At 45.1% G+C, this 20,832-nt stretch overlaps 1 protein-coding gene and 1 pseudogene across 1 annotated transcript in view; one reads left to right on the top strand and one right to left on the bottom strand.

Moving 5' to 3' along the window:
• The first annotated feature begins 781 nt into the window (after positions 1-781).
• LOC117359707 (beta-1,3-galactosyltransferase 5-like) overlaps positions 782-20,832 on the top strand; it is a 36,953-nt gene continuing 16,902 nt past the window's right edge. The window contains exons 1-2 of the mRNA XM_033942922.1: positions 782-910; positions 9,663-10,685. Coding sequence (XP_033798813.1) covers positions 782-910; positions 9,663-10,634 — 1,101 coding nt within the window. The 3' untranslated portion in view covers positions 10,635-10,685. The remainder of the gene's footprint in view (positions 911-9,662; positions 10,686-20,832) is intronic.
• On the bottom strand, positions 12,991-18,060 carry LOC117359706 (annotated as a pseudogene).

Here is a 20,832-nt window from a genome sequence, read left to right as displayed (position 1 = left end):
AAGAAAGCAGCTTTAATCACTGCCAGCACCTGATCCTTCATAGTCAAAGTGGGGTCTAACCAGACCCCTAATGTTCTAAGCTTCTTCTGTATTGGAATATGGAGTCACAAATAACAATAGATTTGGGCTACCTTGGGTCCTTGTCCTTGCTCATCAATATCACTTCAGTCTTATTAAGTATCAATGCCAACTTATGATTTCTCATCCACTCTTCCACCAGTTGTAAACATATCAATAATTTGGGTTGAAGTTCAACTTCCCAGTCATCTATCTGGAAAAAAAATTGAATATCAGTTGCATAAAAGTGATAGCTTACATTCAAGTCTTGATACACAGATACCAATGAGGCTAAATAGAGATTAAATAATAACGAGAGCACAGAACTTTGTGGTATTCCTGTTCAAGTGGGCACTAATTTAGATGCCTGCACATGAACTGAATGATCCTGGAAATAGGATTTTAATCAATAGTACACTATACCTCCTACTCCCATTGATCTCAATTTATTCAACACCCTTGTATCTACTGTATCAAATGCTGATGATACATCTGAGACCATACAAATTGTCTTTCCTTTATCCCCAGGTCATAGGGAGAGAGAAGTGCTTGGATAAACCGTGGAGATAGGAGAAGAAAAGATGTATAAAGTAAAATAAGATACACATGTAAGTTTGGCCGGATTAATTGATAGGCCTAGTAGGCACGTGCCTAGGGTCCGAAATAGTCAGGGGGGCCTGCTAAAGGATGACTTACCGTGACAATTTTTTTTTCAAATGGCAACATGCCCCCATCCGACAACGATGACAACACTGGCCGGCCGCCCCCTGGCATCGACAAACGGCAACGTGACCTCCCGCCGGCAACAACAGCAATGCGGCCAGCTCAGCTCCAAGAAGGTCCCGCAATGAATGTATCTACTGATCCATCCCCCTTCCACGTCATTTCTTCCAGCAGACGCAGTCATCTTAGGATCTTCATAGAGCTGAGCTGGCCGCGTTGCCACTGATGCCAGGGGGAGGAGGCTGCGTGCCATCCATTAATGCCGGGGGGGCTAGTGTTGTCGTTGATGCCGGGTGGGGACCCGTTGCCATTGCTGGGGGGGCGTTTCCATTGTCGTGTGGAAAGGGTGGTGGAGGGAGAGAAAGGGGGCAGATGCTGATGGAATTGGTGTGCAGGAAAAGGGGAAGACATAAGGTGGAAGGATACTGTATGGCATTGGGTTGGAGGGAAAGAAAGGGGGCAAATGCTGATGGAATTGGTGTGCAGGGAAAGGGGGGAAGACATAAGGGGGAAGGATACTGGATGGAATTGGGTTGGAGGGAATAAAGGGGGCTGAGAGGAGAGTAGCAGGAGGAGAGTGGAGGGGAACAGCAGGAGAAACCCGGAGGAGGAGGGGAAAGCAGGAGAGAAAAACATAAGAATTGCCTCTGCTGAGTCAGACCAGTGGTCCATCATGCCCAGCAGTCCGCTCACACGGTTGCCCTCTGGTCTAAGACCAGCACCCTAAGTGGGACTAGCCCTACCAGCGCACGTTCTTGTTCAACAGAAACTTGTCTAACTTTGTCTTGAATCCTTGGAGGGTGTTTTCCCCTATAACAGCCCCTGGAAGGGCGTTCCAGCTTTCTACCACTCTCTGGGTGAAGAAGAACTTCCTTACGTTTGTACGGAATCTATCCCCTTTCAACTTTAGAGAGTGCCCTCTTTTTCTCCCTACGTTGGAGAGGGTGAACAACCTGTCCTTATCTACTAAGTCTATCCCCTTCAGTACCTTGAATGTTTCGATCATGTCCCCTCTCAATCTCCTCTGTTCGAGAGAGAAGAGGCCCAGTTTCTCTAATCTTTCGCAGCTCCTCCAGCCCCTTAACCATCTTAGTCGCTCTTCTCTGGACCCTTTCGAGTAGTACTGTGTTCTTCTTCAGGTACGGCGACCAGTGCTGGACGCAGTACTCCATGGGGGGGCCTACCATGGCCCAGTACAGCGGCATGATAACCTTCTCTGATCTGTTCATGATCCCCTTCTTTATCATTCCTAGCATTCTGTTTGCCCTTTTTGCTGCCGCCGCACATTGTGTGGACATCTTCATCGACTTTTCGATCAGAACTCCCAAGTCCCTTTCCTGGGAGGTCTCTCCAAGTACCGCCCCGGACATCCTGTATTCGTGCATGGGATTTTTGTTACTGACATGCATCACTTTACACTTATCCAAGTTGAACCTCATCTGCCATGTCGATGCCCATTCCTCGAGCTTGATTATGTCACGTTGCAGATCTTCGCAATCCCCCTACGTCTTCACTACTCTGAATAACTTTGTATCGTCTGCAAATTTAATCATCTCGCTCATCATACCTATGTCCAGACCATTTATAAAGATGTTAAAGAGCACGAGTCCAAGCACTGAGCCGTGCGGCACCCCACTGGTAATGCTCTTCCAATCCGAGTATTGTCCATTTACCCCCACTCTCTGTTTCTTATGCTCCAGCCAGGTTTTAATCCATGTGAGTATTTCACCCTCAATTCCATGGCTCGCAATTTTCTGAAGTAGTCATTTAGCAGGGGCAGCGGCTATAGTTAGCTCTGCCCAACCCTGACGTCATTCATCAAAGTTCCCCCTTAAAAGGGGAGGAGCCGATGGTTCTCAGCCGTTCGGCATGCGTCAAAGGCGAGAGTCAAATATGCTTGCCTTAGCGAGAGCGCTTTTGTGAAGGGCCTTGAGAAGGGATGAGCCACCAATAAAGAAAAGCAGAGGGAGACCACAGCAGACACAGAGGACATTCAATCAGGCAGACCTAGCAGGTACAGAGACACACAACCAGGCAGACAGCAGGTACAGAGGACATAGCAGGTACACAGGACACACAACCAGGCAGACACAGAGGACACAGGCGCAGAGGACAGCCACTGGAGAACAGCAAGCAGGCAGCAATGGAAGTAGCAGACAGAAGCAGGATGTTGAGCTACCCAGTTTTCTGCACCGTCTGCCATATGTATACTACCTCCCTTCTGGGAGGCGGTCTTACGTATGCGCTCGATGTGGAGAACTAGAAAGCCTGAAGAAGCAAGTCAGACTCCTTGAGGGCAGAATACTGGAACTGGAGGCACTTCAAGCAGTGGGGGAGGAAGACAGAGATCCAGAGATCATCAAGATGGAGGACACCATTGAGGAGGGAGCTGGAGAACTTCATAGAAGAGGCATACAGGGAGGCCGTGATAAAACTCCAGAACTGCCAGGATACGCCTACAGAGAGTGTGGACCACTAGATGGACAGCAACCAAGAGGAAATGGGGGACACAGCAGCAAGATCTGGAAACAGCAGCGGGAACTCACAAGAAGACGAACGCCAGGATGAGAGGAAATGGATAGGAATGAAGGACACGGACCTACGGCTGGAGAGATGGACATACACCAGGGACATGGACTTGCGGATTTAGCATCAAGAGAAGATAGAGAGGACAGCAATCGTCGTGGGGGACTCTATCATCAGACAAGTTGAAAGCCACATAGCGGGAGGAAGACTTGATCGACTGGTGATTTGCCTACCGGGAGCCAAGGTAGAAGATATAGAGAGCCGCATCGACAGGATCGTCAACAATGTGGAAAAAGAAGATATGGCAGTGGTGATCCATTTGGGGGACGAACAATGTGAGCAACAGGAACTACAACAGAGAAATACTGAAGGATCAGTTCCAGATGCTAGGAAGGAAGCTGAAGACCAGAACGCAGAGGATAGCATTCTCTGAGATCCTGCCGGTACCTAGAGCAGATGAGAAGAGACAGATGGAGCTGCAAGCGGTCAATGCGTGGATGCGGCACTGGTGTGAGGAAGAAGGATTCCACTTCGTGGGCAACTGGACAATGTTCTGGGGAAAGAGCAAGCTATTCAGGAAGGACGGACTCCACCTCAGCAGGGACAGAACGAGGCTACTTGCAAGCAACATCAAGAGAGAAGTTGAGAAGTTTTTAAACTAGGAAGAAGGGGAAAGCCGACAGTTGACCGAGAGATAAGAGTCGATAGTTCAGGAACCGATATACCCACAGGATACCGTGCAGGAAGATGGAGGGGAAGACTTACCAGATCGCAGACAAGACAGACCAAAAGGGACACAAGAGGGAAGGACACGCAAGAAAGGAACAGGCTGCAAACTCAAGTGTATATACACGAACGCAAGGAGCCTTAGAAATAAGATGGGTGTATTAGAAGCTGTGGCACAAAAAGATATCATTGACATCATCGGCATCACGGAAACATGGTGGACTGATGAAAATGTCTGGGACATGGTGCTACCAGGATAAAAACTATACAGCAGAGAGAGAGTGACTCAAAAAGGAGGAGGCATTGCCATATACATCAAAGAGGGAATTGAATCTACTGGAGAGAACATGCCACAACAGACGGATAAGTTAGAGTCTCTATGGGTCAAAATTCCAGGAACAAATGGACTAGAAATGAGGATAGGCATCTACTACCGATCCCCAGGGCAGTCTGAAGAAATTGATGGAGAAATGACGAATAAGATTAAACGCAACTGCAAAGGAAGCAACGCAGTTATCATGGGCGACTTCAACTATCAGGGGATAGAATGGAACCTAGCCACCTCTGGCTGTGCTAGAGAGACCAAGTTCCTGGAAACTGTAGGCGATTGCTTCCTAGAACAACTTGTCAAGGAGGCGAAAAACTTCAAGCCATTCTTTCGATATATTAAAGGGAAACGACCCGTGAAGGAAGCGATGGGACCATTGGATGACCAAGGAATAAAGGGAGCGTTAAAAGAGGACAAAGCAATCGCCGACAGACTGAACACGTTTTTTGCGTCTGTATTTACCAAAGAGGATATACACAGCATACCGGAACCCATCAGGCTTTAAGCTGGAAGTGAAAATGGGAAACTGACAGAGTTAACGGTCAGTGTAGAAGAGGTATGCAGGGAGATTGATAGGCTTAAGAGCGATAAATCCCCGGGATCAGATAGCACCCATCCGAGGGTCATCAAGGAACTGAAAGGGAACATAGCTGAACTGCTTCAACTAATAACCAATCTGTTGATCGAATTGGGAAAGGTTCCAGAGGACTGGAAGGTGGCGAATGTTACACCGATCTTCAAAAAAGGTTCGAGGGGAGATCCGGGAAACTACAGATCGGTGAGTCTGACCTCGGTACCGGGAAAGTTGGTAAAGGTGGTTTTTGGGTTTTTTTTAATTCTTTATTGATTTTTAATCAAAAACAGTGTCATACAAATGAAAGAACAAAAGATATTCCACATATTCCACTATTATCTATACAGGTAACATAAATATCATTCAATAATTTCATTTTCCTGCATATAATAATATCATAATATATCCTAATATACAATACAAATAAAGAATAAAGTTACCAAAATATCACTATCAATATTTATTACCCTCCCTCCAACCCCCCACCCCATGGTAAAGGTGTTGATAAAGGACCACATCATTGATCACCTTGATGGACACGGTCTGATGAGGACCAGCCAGCACAGTTTCAGTAAAAGCAAATCTTGTTTGACAAACTTGCTGCACTTCTTCAAGGGAGTAAACAGGCAGATAGACAAGGGCGACCCGATCGACATTGTATATCTGGACTTTCAGAAGACGTTTGACAAGATTCCACATGAACGACTACTTCAGAAAATTGCGAGCCATGGAATTGAGGGTGAAATACTCACATGGATTAAAACCTGGCTGGAGCATAAGAAACAGAGAGTGGGGGTAAATGGACAATACTCGGATTGGAAGAGCATTACCAGTGGGGTGCCGCACGGCTCAGTGCTTGGACTCGTGCTCTTTAACATCTTTATAAATGGTCTGGACATAGGTATGATGAGCGAGATGATTAAATTTGCAGACGATACAAAGTTATTCAGAGTAGTGAAGACATAGGGGGATTGTGAAGATCTGCAACGTGACATAATCAGGCTTGAGGAATGGGCATCGACATGGCAGATGAGGTTCAAGGTTGGTTAAGTGTAAAGTGATGCATGTCGGTAACAAAAATCTCATGCACGAATATAGGATGTCCGGTGCGGTACTTGGAGAGACTTCCCAGGAAAGGGACTTGGGATTTCTGATCAGCAAGTCGATGAAGCCGTCCATGCAATGTGCGGCAGTGGCAACAAGGGTGAACAGAATACTAGGAATGATAAAAAAGGGGATCACAAAGAGATCGTAGAAGGTTATCATGCCACTATACCGGGCCATGGTGCGCCCTCACCTGGATTACTGCGTACAGTACTTGTCACCGTACATGAAGAAGGACACGGTACTACTTGAAAGGGTCCAGAGAAGAGCGACTAAGATGGTTAAAGGGTTGGAGGATCTGCCGTAGTGTGAAAGATTAGAGAAAATAGGCCTCTTCTCCCTTGAACAGAGGAGATTGAGAGGGGACATGATCAAAACATTCAAGGTACTGAAGGAGATAGACTTAGTAGATAAGGACAGGTTGTTCACCCTCTCCAAGGTAGGGAGAACAAGAGGGTACTCTCTAAAGTTGAAAGGGGATAGATTCCATACAAACGTAAGGAAGTTCTTCTTCACCCAGAGAGTGGTAGAAAACTGGAACGCTCTTCCCGAGTCTGTCATAGGGGAAAACACCCTCCAAGGATTCAAGACAAATTTAGACAAGTTCCTGCTGAACAAGAATGTGCGCTGGTAGGGCTAGTCTCAGTTAGGGTGCTGGTCTTTGAGAGGGCCGCCGCGTGACAAACTGCTGGGCCTGATGGACCGCTGGTCTGACCCAGCAGTGGCAATTCTTATGTTCTTATGATGCTTATGGAAGTGGGGATAAGGAAGAGGAGAGAGTGAAATGCTAGACCATGGGGGTGTGGGAGAGGGAAGGGAAGAAGAGGAGAGGAGAGAGATGCCAGATCATTGGAGGAGGGAATGGAAGAAGATGGATGCCAGACCAATGGGGTGAAGGGAAAGATGGAAGGAGCTTACAGTTTCTGGAAGTGGCATGGAAGGACAGAAGATGAAAGGAAGAGAGTGACAAGAAGATGAGAGCAGAAACCAGAGAAGACAAAGGTAGAAAAAAAATTTATATTTATTTTATTTTATTTTATTTTGCTTTAGGGGACATGCATCGCTGTTTCTGTGGTATTAGCCAGCTTCTGGGTGGTTTAATTTAACCTTTGTCTACGTATTTCTATTTTAGCCCCCCTTTTACAAAACTGTAGAACATTTTTTAGCGCCAGGTGTGGTGGTAACAGCTCTGATGCTCAGAATTGTATGAGCATCTGAGCTGTTACCACCATGGCTAAAAACCATACTGCAATTTTGTAAAAGGGGGAGAGGTTAGTTTGTGATTACATATTCCATACTAGGTGAAGGTGTTTTCTGTGTTCTGTTTGTAGGAAAGACATGGTTTTTTGTTAGTGTTGACTAGCCTTGTTTGGCGAAATGCTTCGGGCATGGTTCTTGGGAGCACCTTGAATAAACCTGATTTGAATCTTCTTATTTTCTGCCAATCTTCTTTTGTTTCATGTTGGATTCTTTGGTGGACTGCTTGCCTTGTTATTTTGTTGCAAGTTAACATACATGGAGTGGAACATACTAGAGGAGTTACAGATTTGGTTGTTTATACATACATATGGGTTACAGTTGGTTGATGTAGAGTGAGGCAGTTGAGAGGCATTGTAAACTTGGTTATTAATATAGACTTATATTTCAGATAGTATTACTGCTTTACAATATATTTGAACACTTTTATAAATGCATGGAAAGGGTTCAGAGTTAAAGTCCTGGATAAATAGCTGGGAAGGGAAGGAAGAGAGATTTGTTCAGAGATGTTTGGGGGTTGCATAGAAGAAAAACTGCACTGGTATGCTAATCTTTGTTTGTTTTGAATTAAAAAAATACAAGTGGAAATAAACAAGTAACATAGTAGATGATGGCAGATAAAGACCCGAATGGTCCATCCAGTCTGCCCAACCTGATTCAATTTAAATTTTTTTAATAAGAAAACAGATAAATAAGAAAACAGATAAATGGGGGCGGGGCATAGTGTGGTGTGGGTGGGGCAGGGCCAGGGGCCCTCGAAGAATTAATCCTGCCCTACATGTAAGGGCTGTTGCAGTGGACAGGCATCAATCCCCCAGCCCCCTCCCCCCAACATCCCTTTGGCAATCCTAACAACACTGGCAACACCCCACCCCACACACACACACACACATACACACACACACATCAGCCAATACCCCAGCAGCATTGATAACACCCCACATACACATCACCTGACACCCCCGAAAGCACTAGTAACAACCCCTTCCTCACATCACCAGAAACCCCCAACACCACTAGCAACACCCCCCCCCCACACACACACACATACATCACCCGACACTCCAGTATCTTGCGCTGCAAAAGCAGCAGGAGGGAAGCCCATTCTTTCCTGCATACAGGGCCATGTGCTGCGAATGATGGGCCTTCCCCCTCCCAATTCTTCTTGGAATTCGGTGGGAGGGGCCTAAGGCCTTGATTGGGTCAACTTCGCGATTTAAAAAATTTTTAAATATGGAAAAAAATCTGTGGGAATATCAAAAGTAGCAGGACAGAAGAGACTTTTAAAGATTGACCCTAAATAAATCTCATCAAAATACAAACTTTTTTCCATATTTACATAAATCAAAATTTAGTATATAGCAACATGTAAAACACCGTGATATAGCATCGTGATGTAAAACACCATGTAAAATGTGATGTGACATGTAAAAAAGTGTGATGTGACAATGTTTTAGTCTTTGCCTTGGAGTAAAAACATTTAGTTGGAGGTGAAGCATGGGCAGGATTGGGGTAGAGCTTGGTCCCCCTAAACAACAAGGCATTCTAGTGCCCCTGATCTAAGCTGATCTGATAGCAATAGATGGTACTCTCTTGCATTGGCTGAACTTTATACACCACTGTGCATGTGAAGTGAGTATCTAAGAAAGTTTGAGCTTATTTGGTAAGCTTAGTAAATAAGAATATGATTTGGAAGCTACAACTCAGACTCAGTCTCATGTTGACCCAATTCCTTTCAATACTGTTAGGGAGCGTGACTTCTTGGAGCTGCTGTTTGGGCACTACCGTTTTAGCACTCATGACTTTTGAGTACTTCTGTATTGACACCAGACTTTTGGGGACCCAAACAGGCAGCATCTAAAATTCCTTTCCTTCCCCTCTCCTGCACTGATTGTGATCTGGCCATAAGGTCTAGCAGAGGCACAGTGCTGTAGGCAAGGACAGTCCTTGGAGCATGAAGGAGCTCATAGCTTCCCCAGACTTTGCCTATAAGAAGATGGAAGAGGCAGCGTTCTCCTTCACAGGCACTGCCTAGGGATCTTTGATCACCATTCTGCTCTGAGGACCGCTGCTGCAAGAGAGTCTATAGCTGCCCCTGGGCAGCTAAGATCTTATACTTCAAAGACTGCCCTGCTCACAGAATTGTGTGTCTGCTGGCTCAGAACACAGTTAGTATGGGGGAGAACTTTTAGGCACCCCCATTTGGGTGCCCAAAGCACAATGCTAGTGTGTATAGGCATCCAAAGGGTGATTCCTATACCATGGTTCCCAAAAGTCTTGCTTTGAGGATAGTGAACTTCTCTAATAGCTGTTTATTAGCAGATATAAGTTATTTTCTTCTGTAATGTGTCTTTTTGTCTGTTTCAGAAGGCTCGGCTTAATATTAGAATTACAGGCATCTTCACGGTGGTACTGCTCCTTGCTTGTCTCTGCTTACTTATTGAACTGAATTTTATTGACTTATGCATATTCTGCTACAAGTCAAAAATACCATCCTTCTACAATAGGAGTAACAACTTCTTGCTCTTACCGGACGTTGATTGCCAGGCGATTCCCCCATTCTTGGTTATTCTCGTCACTACAGAATATTGGCAGCTGGAAGCAAGGACAGCAATCCGCCAGACTTGGGGGAAAGAGAGAATAATAGGTGACAAGCGGGTGGTGTCCTTTTTTCTCCTGGGGACCCAGGTGAAACAGGACAAGAACGCAGAATCCAGCATTATTAGTGAAAGCTTGAAGTATAAGGATATAATCCAGAGAAATTTCACAGACACCTACTCAAACCTGACTTTGAAGACTTTGATGGGAATAGACTGGGTTCACCACTACTGCCCACAGTCCACATTTGTGATGAAGACAGATAGTGATATGTTTATCAATACATTCTACCTCACAGAATTGCTTGTAAGGAAGAACAGAACCACCAATTTTTTCACTGGCTTCATCAATCCTGAGCATTCTCCCGTACGAGACAGGTTTAACAAGTGGTATGCAAGCGAGACTGAGTATCCAGGAGAGAGGTATCCTCCTTTCTGCTCTGGCACGGGTTATGTTTTTTCTATTGATGTTGCCACTCAGATCCATAACATTTCACCCTCTATCTCTTTTTTCAAGCTGGAGGACGTATATATAGGGATATGCCTGAAATTTCTGCAAATACAATTAGAGGAGCTTCACACCAAACAGGCTTTTTTCCCTGTAAAAGTGAAATTCTCTATCTGTCGCTTTAAAAAGATTGTGACATGTCATTATGTCCAGCCCTATGAATTGTTAATATACTGGAATGCCTTACTGAGTTCAACAGATGAAGAATGTTTAGGAGATGAATACAATGAATGATCTGCCAGTTCTACTGAGCCAAAATAGAGTCTCTAAAATTACTGTATAGAGGTGAGTTGTATAACTAACACCCATGTATTATACAAGGGATCCTCAAAAAGTTTCCGCATTTTTATTTTTCTAAACACTATTTATTAAATATCTCAAAAGACAATAGCCTCACTTTTGTAATCACCCGGTTTGCGTGACTGACTAGTCAAATGGCATTCTACATCACACCTTCTTACCACTTCTCCCACCCCGACTATTTCCTGTGAAAATATGAAAACGTGGAAACTTGTGGAAGAACCCTTGTATTAGACAATGGAATAGATTTTTGCATTGTCTCTCTAATAATGTCATCCATTGAAGTGCGAACAAAGGATAGGTGAACAATACCTGTGTGTGTTTACGAACAGTCATTGGGATGTAATTATATTGTAATTGGCCCACAATAATTCATGTTGCAAAAACAATATCAACAGCCATGTTTTTAACAATTTATAGTTGCATTTGAAGACCTTGAATGTCAGTAATTAAAGCACACCTAAAAAGCAAAAGGGTCTTTATAACAAAGTGCTCCTTTTATCAAGCCATGCTAGCGGGTTTAACGCGCGCGACTTTTCATCACGCTTTAACCCCTGCGCTGGCCAAAACTACCGTCTCTCATGAGGAGGCAGTAGCGGCTAGCACAGCCAGCGTTTTAGCATGCGGTATTATGCGCATTAAACCGCTAGCGCGCCTTTGTAAAAAGAGCCCAAAGAGTGGTTAAAAGTGCCCTAGTGCGCCCTTACGCAGGTCATTCCCCTGTTGCTGGGGTAAATTGGCCGATTATATTATTTTTCTTATTAATGGCCACGCGTTAATTTTCCCATTAGTGCCAACCCAATAGCACAGGAGCCCTTACTGCTACCCATTATCTGGCAATAAGAGTTCATATGCTAAATCTGTACTAAAACTTTTGCTAATTGGTTAGCATTAAAGACGCAGGGTGTGCCTCACACCTCAATATACAGGGTATTTCATGCTAGTAACTCATACACAGACATGTAATTTAATCAAATAATATTTATTTAATTTATATTCAATTAACTTAAAGTTCAAATTAAAATTAAGATTATATTGCCAATTAATTATATGCATTTGCCAATTCTGGAAGACATTCTGTGTTTGAGGGGGGGCCCCGTCTCTCCTAAGTCTCTGGCCCAGGAGAAAAATCTCCCCACGAACAAAAGCTGGTGCTTGCTTATGTACTTTCACAATGATCAATATTACATCACTTCAATCTACTAATGGTCAGCCAGCACATCATTGTACAAGGGCTGGACTTATTTGAACATAGATACTAGGCTTAAAGAAAAGTTTTACCGAATTATATATTTGTTCACAGCAATTTCTGAATATGCATAAAACATTATAATATACCCAAAGAAAGCTCCCTTTCCCAGTATCCGTAAGAGTCTCAGGTTCCGACGTGCCACATTTCGACTACTGCTTCAGTTAAGTTTGAATGTTTTTAAACAGGGTGTTCTCTCAAAGTCTTTATCTTGAATTCAACTGCGAGTGAAAAAGTATTGTTTGTACAGACTTTGAGAGAACACCCTGTTTAAAAACATTCAAACTTAACTATCGGTTCCCTGAAGCAGTAGTTGAAATGTGGCACGTCGGAACCTGAGACATTTCTAAAAGTTTCAAGTTTATTAATGTGTTTGATGAATCGCTTATTAGAATTACTAAGCGATGTACAAAATCAAAATAGAGAATAAAGAAACAAACATTTTAACAGTATACTTTCATAGAATACAAACATGAGTCGGGAGGGAAAGAGTAAAAGTTACAATTTTCAATTTATGGTAGAAAAACAAGAGGGTGAGGGGTAGTTAAACCATAGCACGATTTCAAATCTCACTAAAAAATCTAAATATTAAAAGCATCTTTAAACAGATAAGATTTAAAATTTTTTTTGAATATTGTGACATCTCTTAAATTCGAAATATATTCTTAAGCTCTAAAAGTATAATGGAACAGCTTAAGTAATAATAACCAGCAACAGTCTTGATCTATATTGAACCCTGTGATGATTGGGTGTTGAGGCGGTGGTAACTGCCTCCATGACTCTGAGCAGATTTTGATTAGGAGTGGATAAGAATTCTGTATTAGTTTTTGCACAATCATTTTACAGAGGGACTATTTTTAGAACTGCATTCGTGTGCATGAGCTTCTTTTACTGTGATGTCGAGAGCGCCGCATTCTTCATTAAAATTTATGCCCAAAGCTGACTTTCGTCAGTATGTGCATAGACAGTGAGGGAATACTGGAAAGAAGGGCTCCAGAAGATAGAAAAGAACCTTGATAGCTTATATCGTTCCAGGATAATTTAATCCTTCTTCTTGCTAGCACCAACATTGGCCTTTGCTGTCCCTCTGACTTTCTTCATCCTGTTCTTACTTTGTTTACGTTGTTTCCTGGAAGTCTTTTTTTTTTTTTCTATAGACCATGCCTGGCCATTCTATGTTTTGATTCCTTTTTCTTTGCAAAGTCCAAAGAATCAGAAATCATGCCCTTCATAATCTTGTAAGTCTCTATCATATCCCCTCTAAGTCTCCTCTTCTCCAGGGAAAAGAGACCCAGTTTCTCCAATCTCTCAGCGTATGAAAGGTTTTCCAACCCCTTAATCAGACATGTCGCTCTCCTCTGAACTCTCTCGAGTAACGCCATATCCTTCTTAAGGTACGGTGACCAATATTGGACACAGTACTCTAGATGCGGACGCACCATTGCCCGGTACAGCGGCAGGATAACTTCTTTCGTTCTGGTTGTAATACCCTTCTTGATTATACCTAGCATTCTATTCGCTCTCTTAGCAGCCGCTGCGCACTGTGCCGTCGGCTTCATTGTCATGTCCACCATTACCCCCAAGTCCCTTTCTTGGGTACTCTCATTCAATAACATCCCTCCCATCGTATAATTGTACCTCAGGTTTCTGCTTCCCACATGCAATACTTTACACTTCTCAACATTGAACTTCATCTGCCATCTCTCTGCCCATTCCCCTAGTTTGTCCAAGTCTTTTGCAATTCTTCGCAGTCCTCCTTTGTCCGAGCTCCACTAAATAGTTTGGTGTCTGCAAATTTTATTATCTCACACTTCATTCCTGTTTCTAGATCATTTATGAATATATTAAAAAGCAGCGGCCCGAGCACCGAGCCCTGTGCAACACCACTTGTGACCTTCCTCCAGTCTGAGTAGTGGCCCTTCACCCCTACCCTCTGTTTCCTACCCTCTAACCAGTTTCCGATCCATCTATGCACGTCACCATCCACCCCATGGTTCTTCAGTTTCTGGAGTAGACGTTCATGAGGCACTTTGTCAAAGGCTTTCTGGAAATCTAGGTATATGATGTCTATGGGGTCTCCTCTGTCCATCTGTTTGTTAATTCCCTCAAAGAAGTGCAATATGTTAGTCAGGCACGATCTTCCCCTGCAGAAGCCATGTTGGCTGGTTATCAGAAGTTCGTTTTTTTCAAAATGTTCATCGATGTTTTCTTTTATCAGTGCTTCTGCCATTTTCCCCGGAACTGAGGTCAGACTATCCGGTCTGTAGTTTCCCGGGTCACCTCTTGATCCCTTTTTAAAGATGGGCGTAACGCTTGCTATCTTCCAATCCTCCGGGATCACACCTGTTTTCAGAGATAGGTTGCAAATTTGCTGTAGTAGTTCCGCTATTTCCTCCTTTAGTTCCTTCAGAACCCTTGGATGGATTCCATCCGGACCCGGTGATTTGTCAGTTTTTAGTTTTTCTATGTGCCTGCGCACATCATCAAGGCTCACTTCCATGGATGTTAACTTTTGTGTTTGATTTCCATTGAAGATTTGCTCAGGTTCTGGTATGTTGGTTGTGTCTTCATTTGTAAATACAGATGAAAAGAACATGTTAAGTCTTTCTGTGACCTCTTTCTCTTCCTTCACCGCTCCCTTTCTGTCTCCGTCGTCCAGCGGTCCCACCTCCTCCCTAGCCGGTTATTTCCCTTTAACATATCTAAAGAACAGTTTGAAATTTTGTGCTTCCTTGGCTAGCCTCTCTTCATACTCTCTTTTGGCTTTTCGAACCACACAGTAACATTCTTTTTGATACTTCCTGTGCTTTTTCCAGTTTCCCTCAGATTTGTCCTTTTTCCATTTTTTGAATGAATTTTTCTTATTGCCTATCGCTTCCTTCACTATTTTAGTTATCCACGCTGGGTCTTTTCTTTGACTCTTATTGCACCCTTTTCTGAATCTGGGTATATACAGATTTTGCGCCTCGCTCACCGTGTCCTTGAAAAAGGACCAGGCATGTTCTACCGTCTGCCATTTTTTGGAAGTGTTCCTAAGTCTCTTCTTTACCATTTCCCTCATTGCTTCGTAGTTTCCCTTCCTGAAATTAAAAGTTGTCGCTATGGTTCTCTTTCCTTTCAGTATTCCTACTTCCACCTTGAACTTGATCATATTATGATCGCTGTTTCCCAACGGTTCCACTACTTCCACTTCCTTTGCAGGTCCCTTTAGTCCATTTAGGATTAGATCCAGAGTGGCATTTCCTCTCGTCGGTTCTCTAACAAGCTGCTCCATGAAGCAATCTTGTACAGCCTCCAGGAATTCTGTCTCCCTAGCGCATCTTGAGTTTCCAAGACTCCAGTCTATCCCAGGGTAGTTGAAATCTCCCTTAATAACCGTGTTACCGCTTTTCCATTCTCGCTTCATCTCAGCTTCCATTTTTTCATCGATATCTCTGGTTTGTCCGGGTGGACGATAATATAGACCTATCTTTATTTCAGGCCCTTTCCTTCCTGGTATTTTAACCCATAGCGATTCTAGCTTGTTGGCCGTCTCTGCTGTGTTCATTCTTGTCGATTGTATGATTTCTTTTATGTATATTGCTATTCCACCGCCTTTCTGTCCTGGCGATAGAGCTTGTACCCCGGCAGTGCTGTATCCCATTTGCTTTCCTTATTCCACCATGTTTCATAGATTCCAATGATGTCTATGTCCTCTGCAATGGCCATGGCTTCTAATTCCCTCATTTTGTTTCTTAGGCTCCTTCCATTAGTATACAGTGGTGCCTCACACAACGAACTTAATTGGTTCCAGGAGCAAGTTTGTTATGTGAAACGTTCGTTATGTGAAACGCGTTTTCCCATAGGAATACATGTAAAAAAAAATAATTCGTTCTGCAGCATAAAATATGCTAAGATGACATAAAAAAGATAAATTTTTGGTTATTATTTTTATTTAGATACATCTAAAAACATAATTGTTTTTTAAAACAACACACATTTTTTAAATTTAAAGACAGACTAAGTAGAGTCTAATTTTACAGTGAGAGGGCAGAGTCTCAGCGGCAAAAACTGGGACTTAACTGTTCATTTTTTTTTTTTTCTACCGTGTTTCCCCGATGATAAGGCAGGGCCATCAAATAAGACAGCCCCCCCTTTTTAGAAAAAAATGTAAAATAAGGCACCCCCCCGCAAATAAGCCACCCACCGATACCTGCGCTTACCCGAATCGGGTGGTACGGTGGGTGACTCCGTGTAGTCCCTGGCACCCCCGACACGATCGGGGCAAGAGGGAGCTCAAGCCCTCTTGCCCCCCCGACTCCCCGACACGATCGGGGCAAGAGGGAGCTCAAGCCCTCTTGCCCCCCCCCCGACTCCCCGACACGATCGGGGCAAGAGGGAGCTCAAGCCCTCTTGCCCCCCCCCCCGACTCCCCGACACGATCGGGGCAAGAGGGAGCTCAAGCCCTCTTGCCCCCCCGACTCCCCGACACGATCGGGGCAAGAGGGAGCTCAAGCCCTCTTGCCCCCCCGACTCCCCGACACGATCGGGGCAAAAAGGAGCCCAAGCCCTCTTGCCCCGCCGATTCCCCGACACGATCGGGGCAAAAGGGCGCCCAAGCCCTCTTGCCCCGCCGATTCCCCAACTCCCCGACAATATCGGGCCAGGAGGGAGCCCAAGTCCTCCTGGCCACGGCGACCCCCTAACCCCACCCTGCACTACATTACGGGCAGGAGGGATCCCAGGCCCTCCTGCCCTCGACGCAAACCCCCCCCCCCCCCAACGACCGCCCCCCCCCAAGAACCTCCGACCGACCCCCAGCCGACCCGCGACCCCCCTGGCCGACCCCCACGACACCCCCAACCCCCTTCCCCGTACCTTTCTGTAGTTGGCCGGACAGACGGGAGCCAAACCCGCCTGTCCGGCAGGCAGCCATCGACGGAATGAGGCCGGATTGACCCATCCGTCCCAAAGCTCCGCCTACTGGTGGGGCCTAAGGCGCCTGGGCCAATCAGAATAGGCCCGGGAGCCTTAGGTCCCTCCTGGGGGCAGGGCCTGAGGCACATGGTCGGGTTGGGCCCATGTGCCTCAGGCCCCGCCCCCAGGAGGGACCTAAGGCTCCCGGGCCTATTCTGATTGGCCCAGGCGCCTTAGGCCCCACCAGTAGGCGGAGCTTTGGGACGGATGGGCCAATCCGGCCTCATTCCGTCGATGGCTGCCTGCCGGACAGGCGGGTTTGGCTCCCGTCTGTCCGGCCAACTACAGAAAGGTACGGGGAAGGGGGTTGGGGGTGTCGTGGGGGTCGGCCAGGGGGGTCGCGGGTCGGGTGGGGGGCGGTCGGAGGTTCTTGGGGGGGGGCGGTCGGTGGGGGGGGGGGGGGTTTGCGTCGAGGGCAGGAGGGCCTGGGATCCCTCCTGCCCGTAATGTAGTGCAGGGTGGGGTTAGGGGGTCGCCGTGGCCAGGAGGACTTGGGCTCCCTCCTGGCCCGATATTGTCGGGGAGTTGGGGAATCGGCGGGGCAAGAGGGCTTGGGCTCCCTTTTGCCCCGATCGTGTCGGGGAATCGGCGGGGCAAGAGGGCTTGGGCTCCCTTTTGCCCCGATCGTGTCGGGGAGTCGGGGGGGCAAGAGGGCTTGAGCTCCCTCTTGCCCCGATCGTGTCGGGGAGTCGGGGGGGCAAGAGGGAACCAGGCGGAGAGAGGGCAGTTAAGCGCAGTGCCTGCGCGGAAGGATGCAGCTCGGGCGACTTCGTTGTGTGAAACGAAGTTCGTTGTACGGATCAAGACATAAAGTTCGTTGTGCGCAGCGTTCGCTGTGCGAGGCGTCCGTTATGCGAGGCACCACTGTATATGCAATTTAGCTCCTGGAATTTTGTTGCCTTCATTTCCTTTCCCTGTGCTTCGGTCTTTAGATTCTTCTCTTTGGCTACAATCTTTCTAACCTCCTCTTCTGGGTTAGTTCTAAAGCCAAACACAAAAATGACATCTGGAGTTGTCTTGTACATCTTTGCCAGCTTGTTCTGGATTTCAGTCTTGGGGACGGTGGCCTTTCCAGGATGAAGAACATCAATGCCCATCTGCTTGCACTGCAGAAATCATGAATTTGCGAGTTCTGATGGTCACAGTGTCGTTCATCTTGACTGCAACCTCCTCACTCCGGACGTAGAAAAGGAAGAGACGGAGCAACGCAGCCAATCATATGACAGCTCTCAGGTTCCAAGGGGCAGGTACAAAGAGCGAGGTTAGCTTGCTCTGATGTCACAAATCAAACTTTTAAGGCTGCTGCTGAAACTAAGATGCAGGTCCCTTTAAAGTTTAAGACAAAACTAATAGCAGGTTCTCAACATGGACTTCATTTGCCAAGTGGCTCATCCTCTCCGCTGGAATAGTTTCTACTGGTTATGCTGGTTCTTCTACGCTGGCATGTCCACTGTGGCGTTAATGTAGTGTTTCCCTGAACCTGATTTTATTCAGTGGCTGCTGCACTCCTCTGGTTCTTACAAATGCTTGCGCTGGAAGTATCGCAGCAGCCTTTGGCAATAGCGCTGCAGTTGGTCTCAGTAAGGATTTTCCTCCCAAATTCATTTTTGTTTTGTTTCCTACACTCAGCGTATTTTAGGCAGGCGGTCTTTCCTGGTCGACGTCATGGCACTTTCTATAAAAACTCAGCTTGGTGCTCAATTACCCAGTTTTGGTATTTCTCTGCACTGGGCCAGCAGTGCTGAGTGAGGTTATCGGCAGGGGTAAACCTGATGATTTTGTTTGGGGTATCTCTCCCTTGATCTACATTGTCTGAACTCGATTAGCAGTGGCTGAAACTTTTCCTGTCTCTTCTCCTTACGTATCCAGCTTCTGAACGTCTATTCTAATTGGAGGATGCTCCAATGGAAAGAAGGAAGCATACTTCTAAACTGCCATTTGCTGAGAATAAGTCAGAGATCGATTTTTGTCCAATCACAAGGCTTTCTGAGATAATTATGATGTCCTTGGGGAATTCTGTCCGTTGCAGTTAGAAGTTTAAAGTAACTGTTATTATTATTATTTAATTCAAATAAAATTCATGTCTACTAAATCCAATCCGACCATGTTTATATATATTCATCTAATAAAATCTGATTCTGTGTATGAGACATATCCTCTTATTCTATTCCACAACTCATAGGACAGCTAATTCAATTCATTGTTGTTTCTTGCTGTCCTAAAAATTCCTTCAGCTTTTCCGGCTCCTCAAATTGAAAACTTTTACCTTTGTATGTAACTCGCATGAACCCAGGGTAATAAAGGCCATATCTTGCTCCCAGCTCCTGTAATTTTGTTCTCATTGCTAAAAATAGTCTGCGTCTGTTTGCAGTTTTCCTTGCAAAGTCCTGAACAAAAAGGATCTCTGAATCTTTATAAATTAAATTTCTATTTTCCTTTGCAATTTTTAAAATTTCCAAAACATGTTAGAAGTGCAACATACGGAAAATCAATGGTCTAGGACCTGACTGCCCATTAGACCTTTTGCCTGGCACTCTGTGTGCCCTTTCAATCTCAAGTGGCATCATTTGAACATTTTTAAAGCGTTTTGAATTGTTCCCTGAGAAGCTGTTCTACCTAAATCTATTAAACAATGACATCTGTCAAACAAAACAAGGTTGAAGTGTCTGGAGGAAAAGCTAAATGGCAGAAGGCAGATCCATCTACACCTTCTAAGGCTATGCTACCTTTGGATGCCCTGGATATGATTGAACTGATAGAGGATATAAGAAGTATTAAAGCAATGGTTACAGCAAATACTGATCAGCTGGCTGAAATGAAAGAATTGGCAAACTTATCACAGAAGATGGAAGTGGTAAGCAGCAAAGTGGGATAGTTGGACACACAAATTTAAAAACTTGAAATGAAACAGGTACAATGTAATAATGATCATAAGGCTATCTAAAAACTTAGAAAAAAAGGATGGTGGATATGGAGAATAGGAGAAATAATTTAAGAATATTAGGTTTGGCTGAGGGGATTGAAGGGAAAGATGCAGTAGCCTTTTTGGAGGAAAATATACCAAAAATGTTCCCCATTAAATTTATTAAGTCATGTTTTAACTGGAAGAATAAGTGGGGTTTTTTATGAACTTGGAGATGCAAGGAAATTTTTTAGCATGATTTGTAATTATCACAATATAGGAAAATGCAAAGAAATTATGCAGACCTTTAGCTGTTTACTTTTAAGGAGCTTGTATAATAACACATTTGCATGAGCCAGTCAAGAATCTGCTCAGCGCTAAGCAGGAGCGCCAAATTGCATTCCTGCTTGGTGCCGCTCAGCAGCTGAAGAAACCTGATCTAGCAGCAGCCACCACCACCGGGTTAGCAGCGGGGCAGGAGCGCAGAAAGCTCACTTCTGCCTCACCTCTGGACCACCAGGGATCAGCAGAGGAGGTACGAGGACAAGGCAAGGAGGGGGAACAGGGTGCAGAGCCTGGGAGAGAGGGAGGGGGGCTTGGTGCAGAATCTGATAAGGGAGGGAGGGGGGCTGGGTGCAGAGCCTGATAGGACAGGACACTACCCGACTTATATTCGAGTCAACCATTTTTATTTTTATTTTTCCTTTGGGGGGAAATGGGGACTTCGACTTATATTCAGATCAACTTATATTCAAGTATATAAGGTACATTCCCTCCACCTTATTTATTAAATTGGAGAAGTGCCCTTACTAGTGCTATCCAGCCAAAAGCAGTACACGAAGAAGGATGCTTTTCTGACTTCTGCCTGTGAAAACCTCACATCCTTTGCAAGAGTAATGGCACCCTATGGTGGGGTGCCAAGGGGAATGGGGAGCTCAGGGTGGTTATAACATAGGACAAGACCTATGATTTTTTTTATGGGGGTTGGACTTTTGAATTTGAGTGCCATGGAAGCCCGATTACTT

This window comes from Geotrypetes seraphini, chromosome 4 (genome assembly GCF_902459505.1).
Source record: "Geotrypetes seraphini chromosome 4, aGeoSer1.1, whole genome shotgun sequence".
NCBI lineage: Eukaryota > Metazoa > Chordata > Amphibia > Gymnophiona > Dermophiidae > Geotrypetes > Geotrypetes seraphini.
The sequence above is the reverse complement of the archived record's forward strand: the minus strand, read 5'-3'. Positions and strand labels throughout refer to the sequence as shown.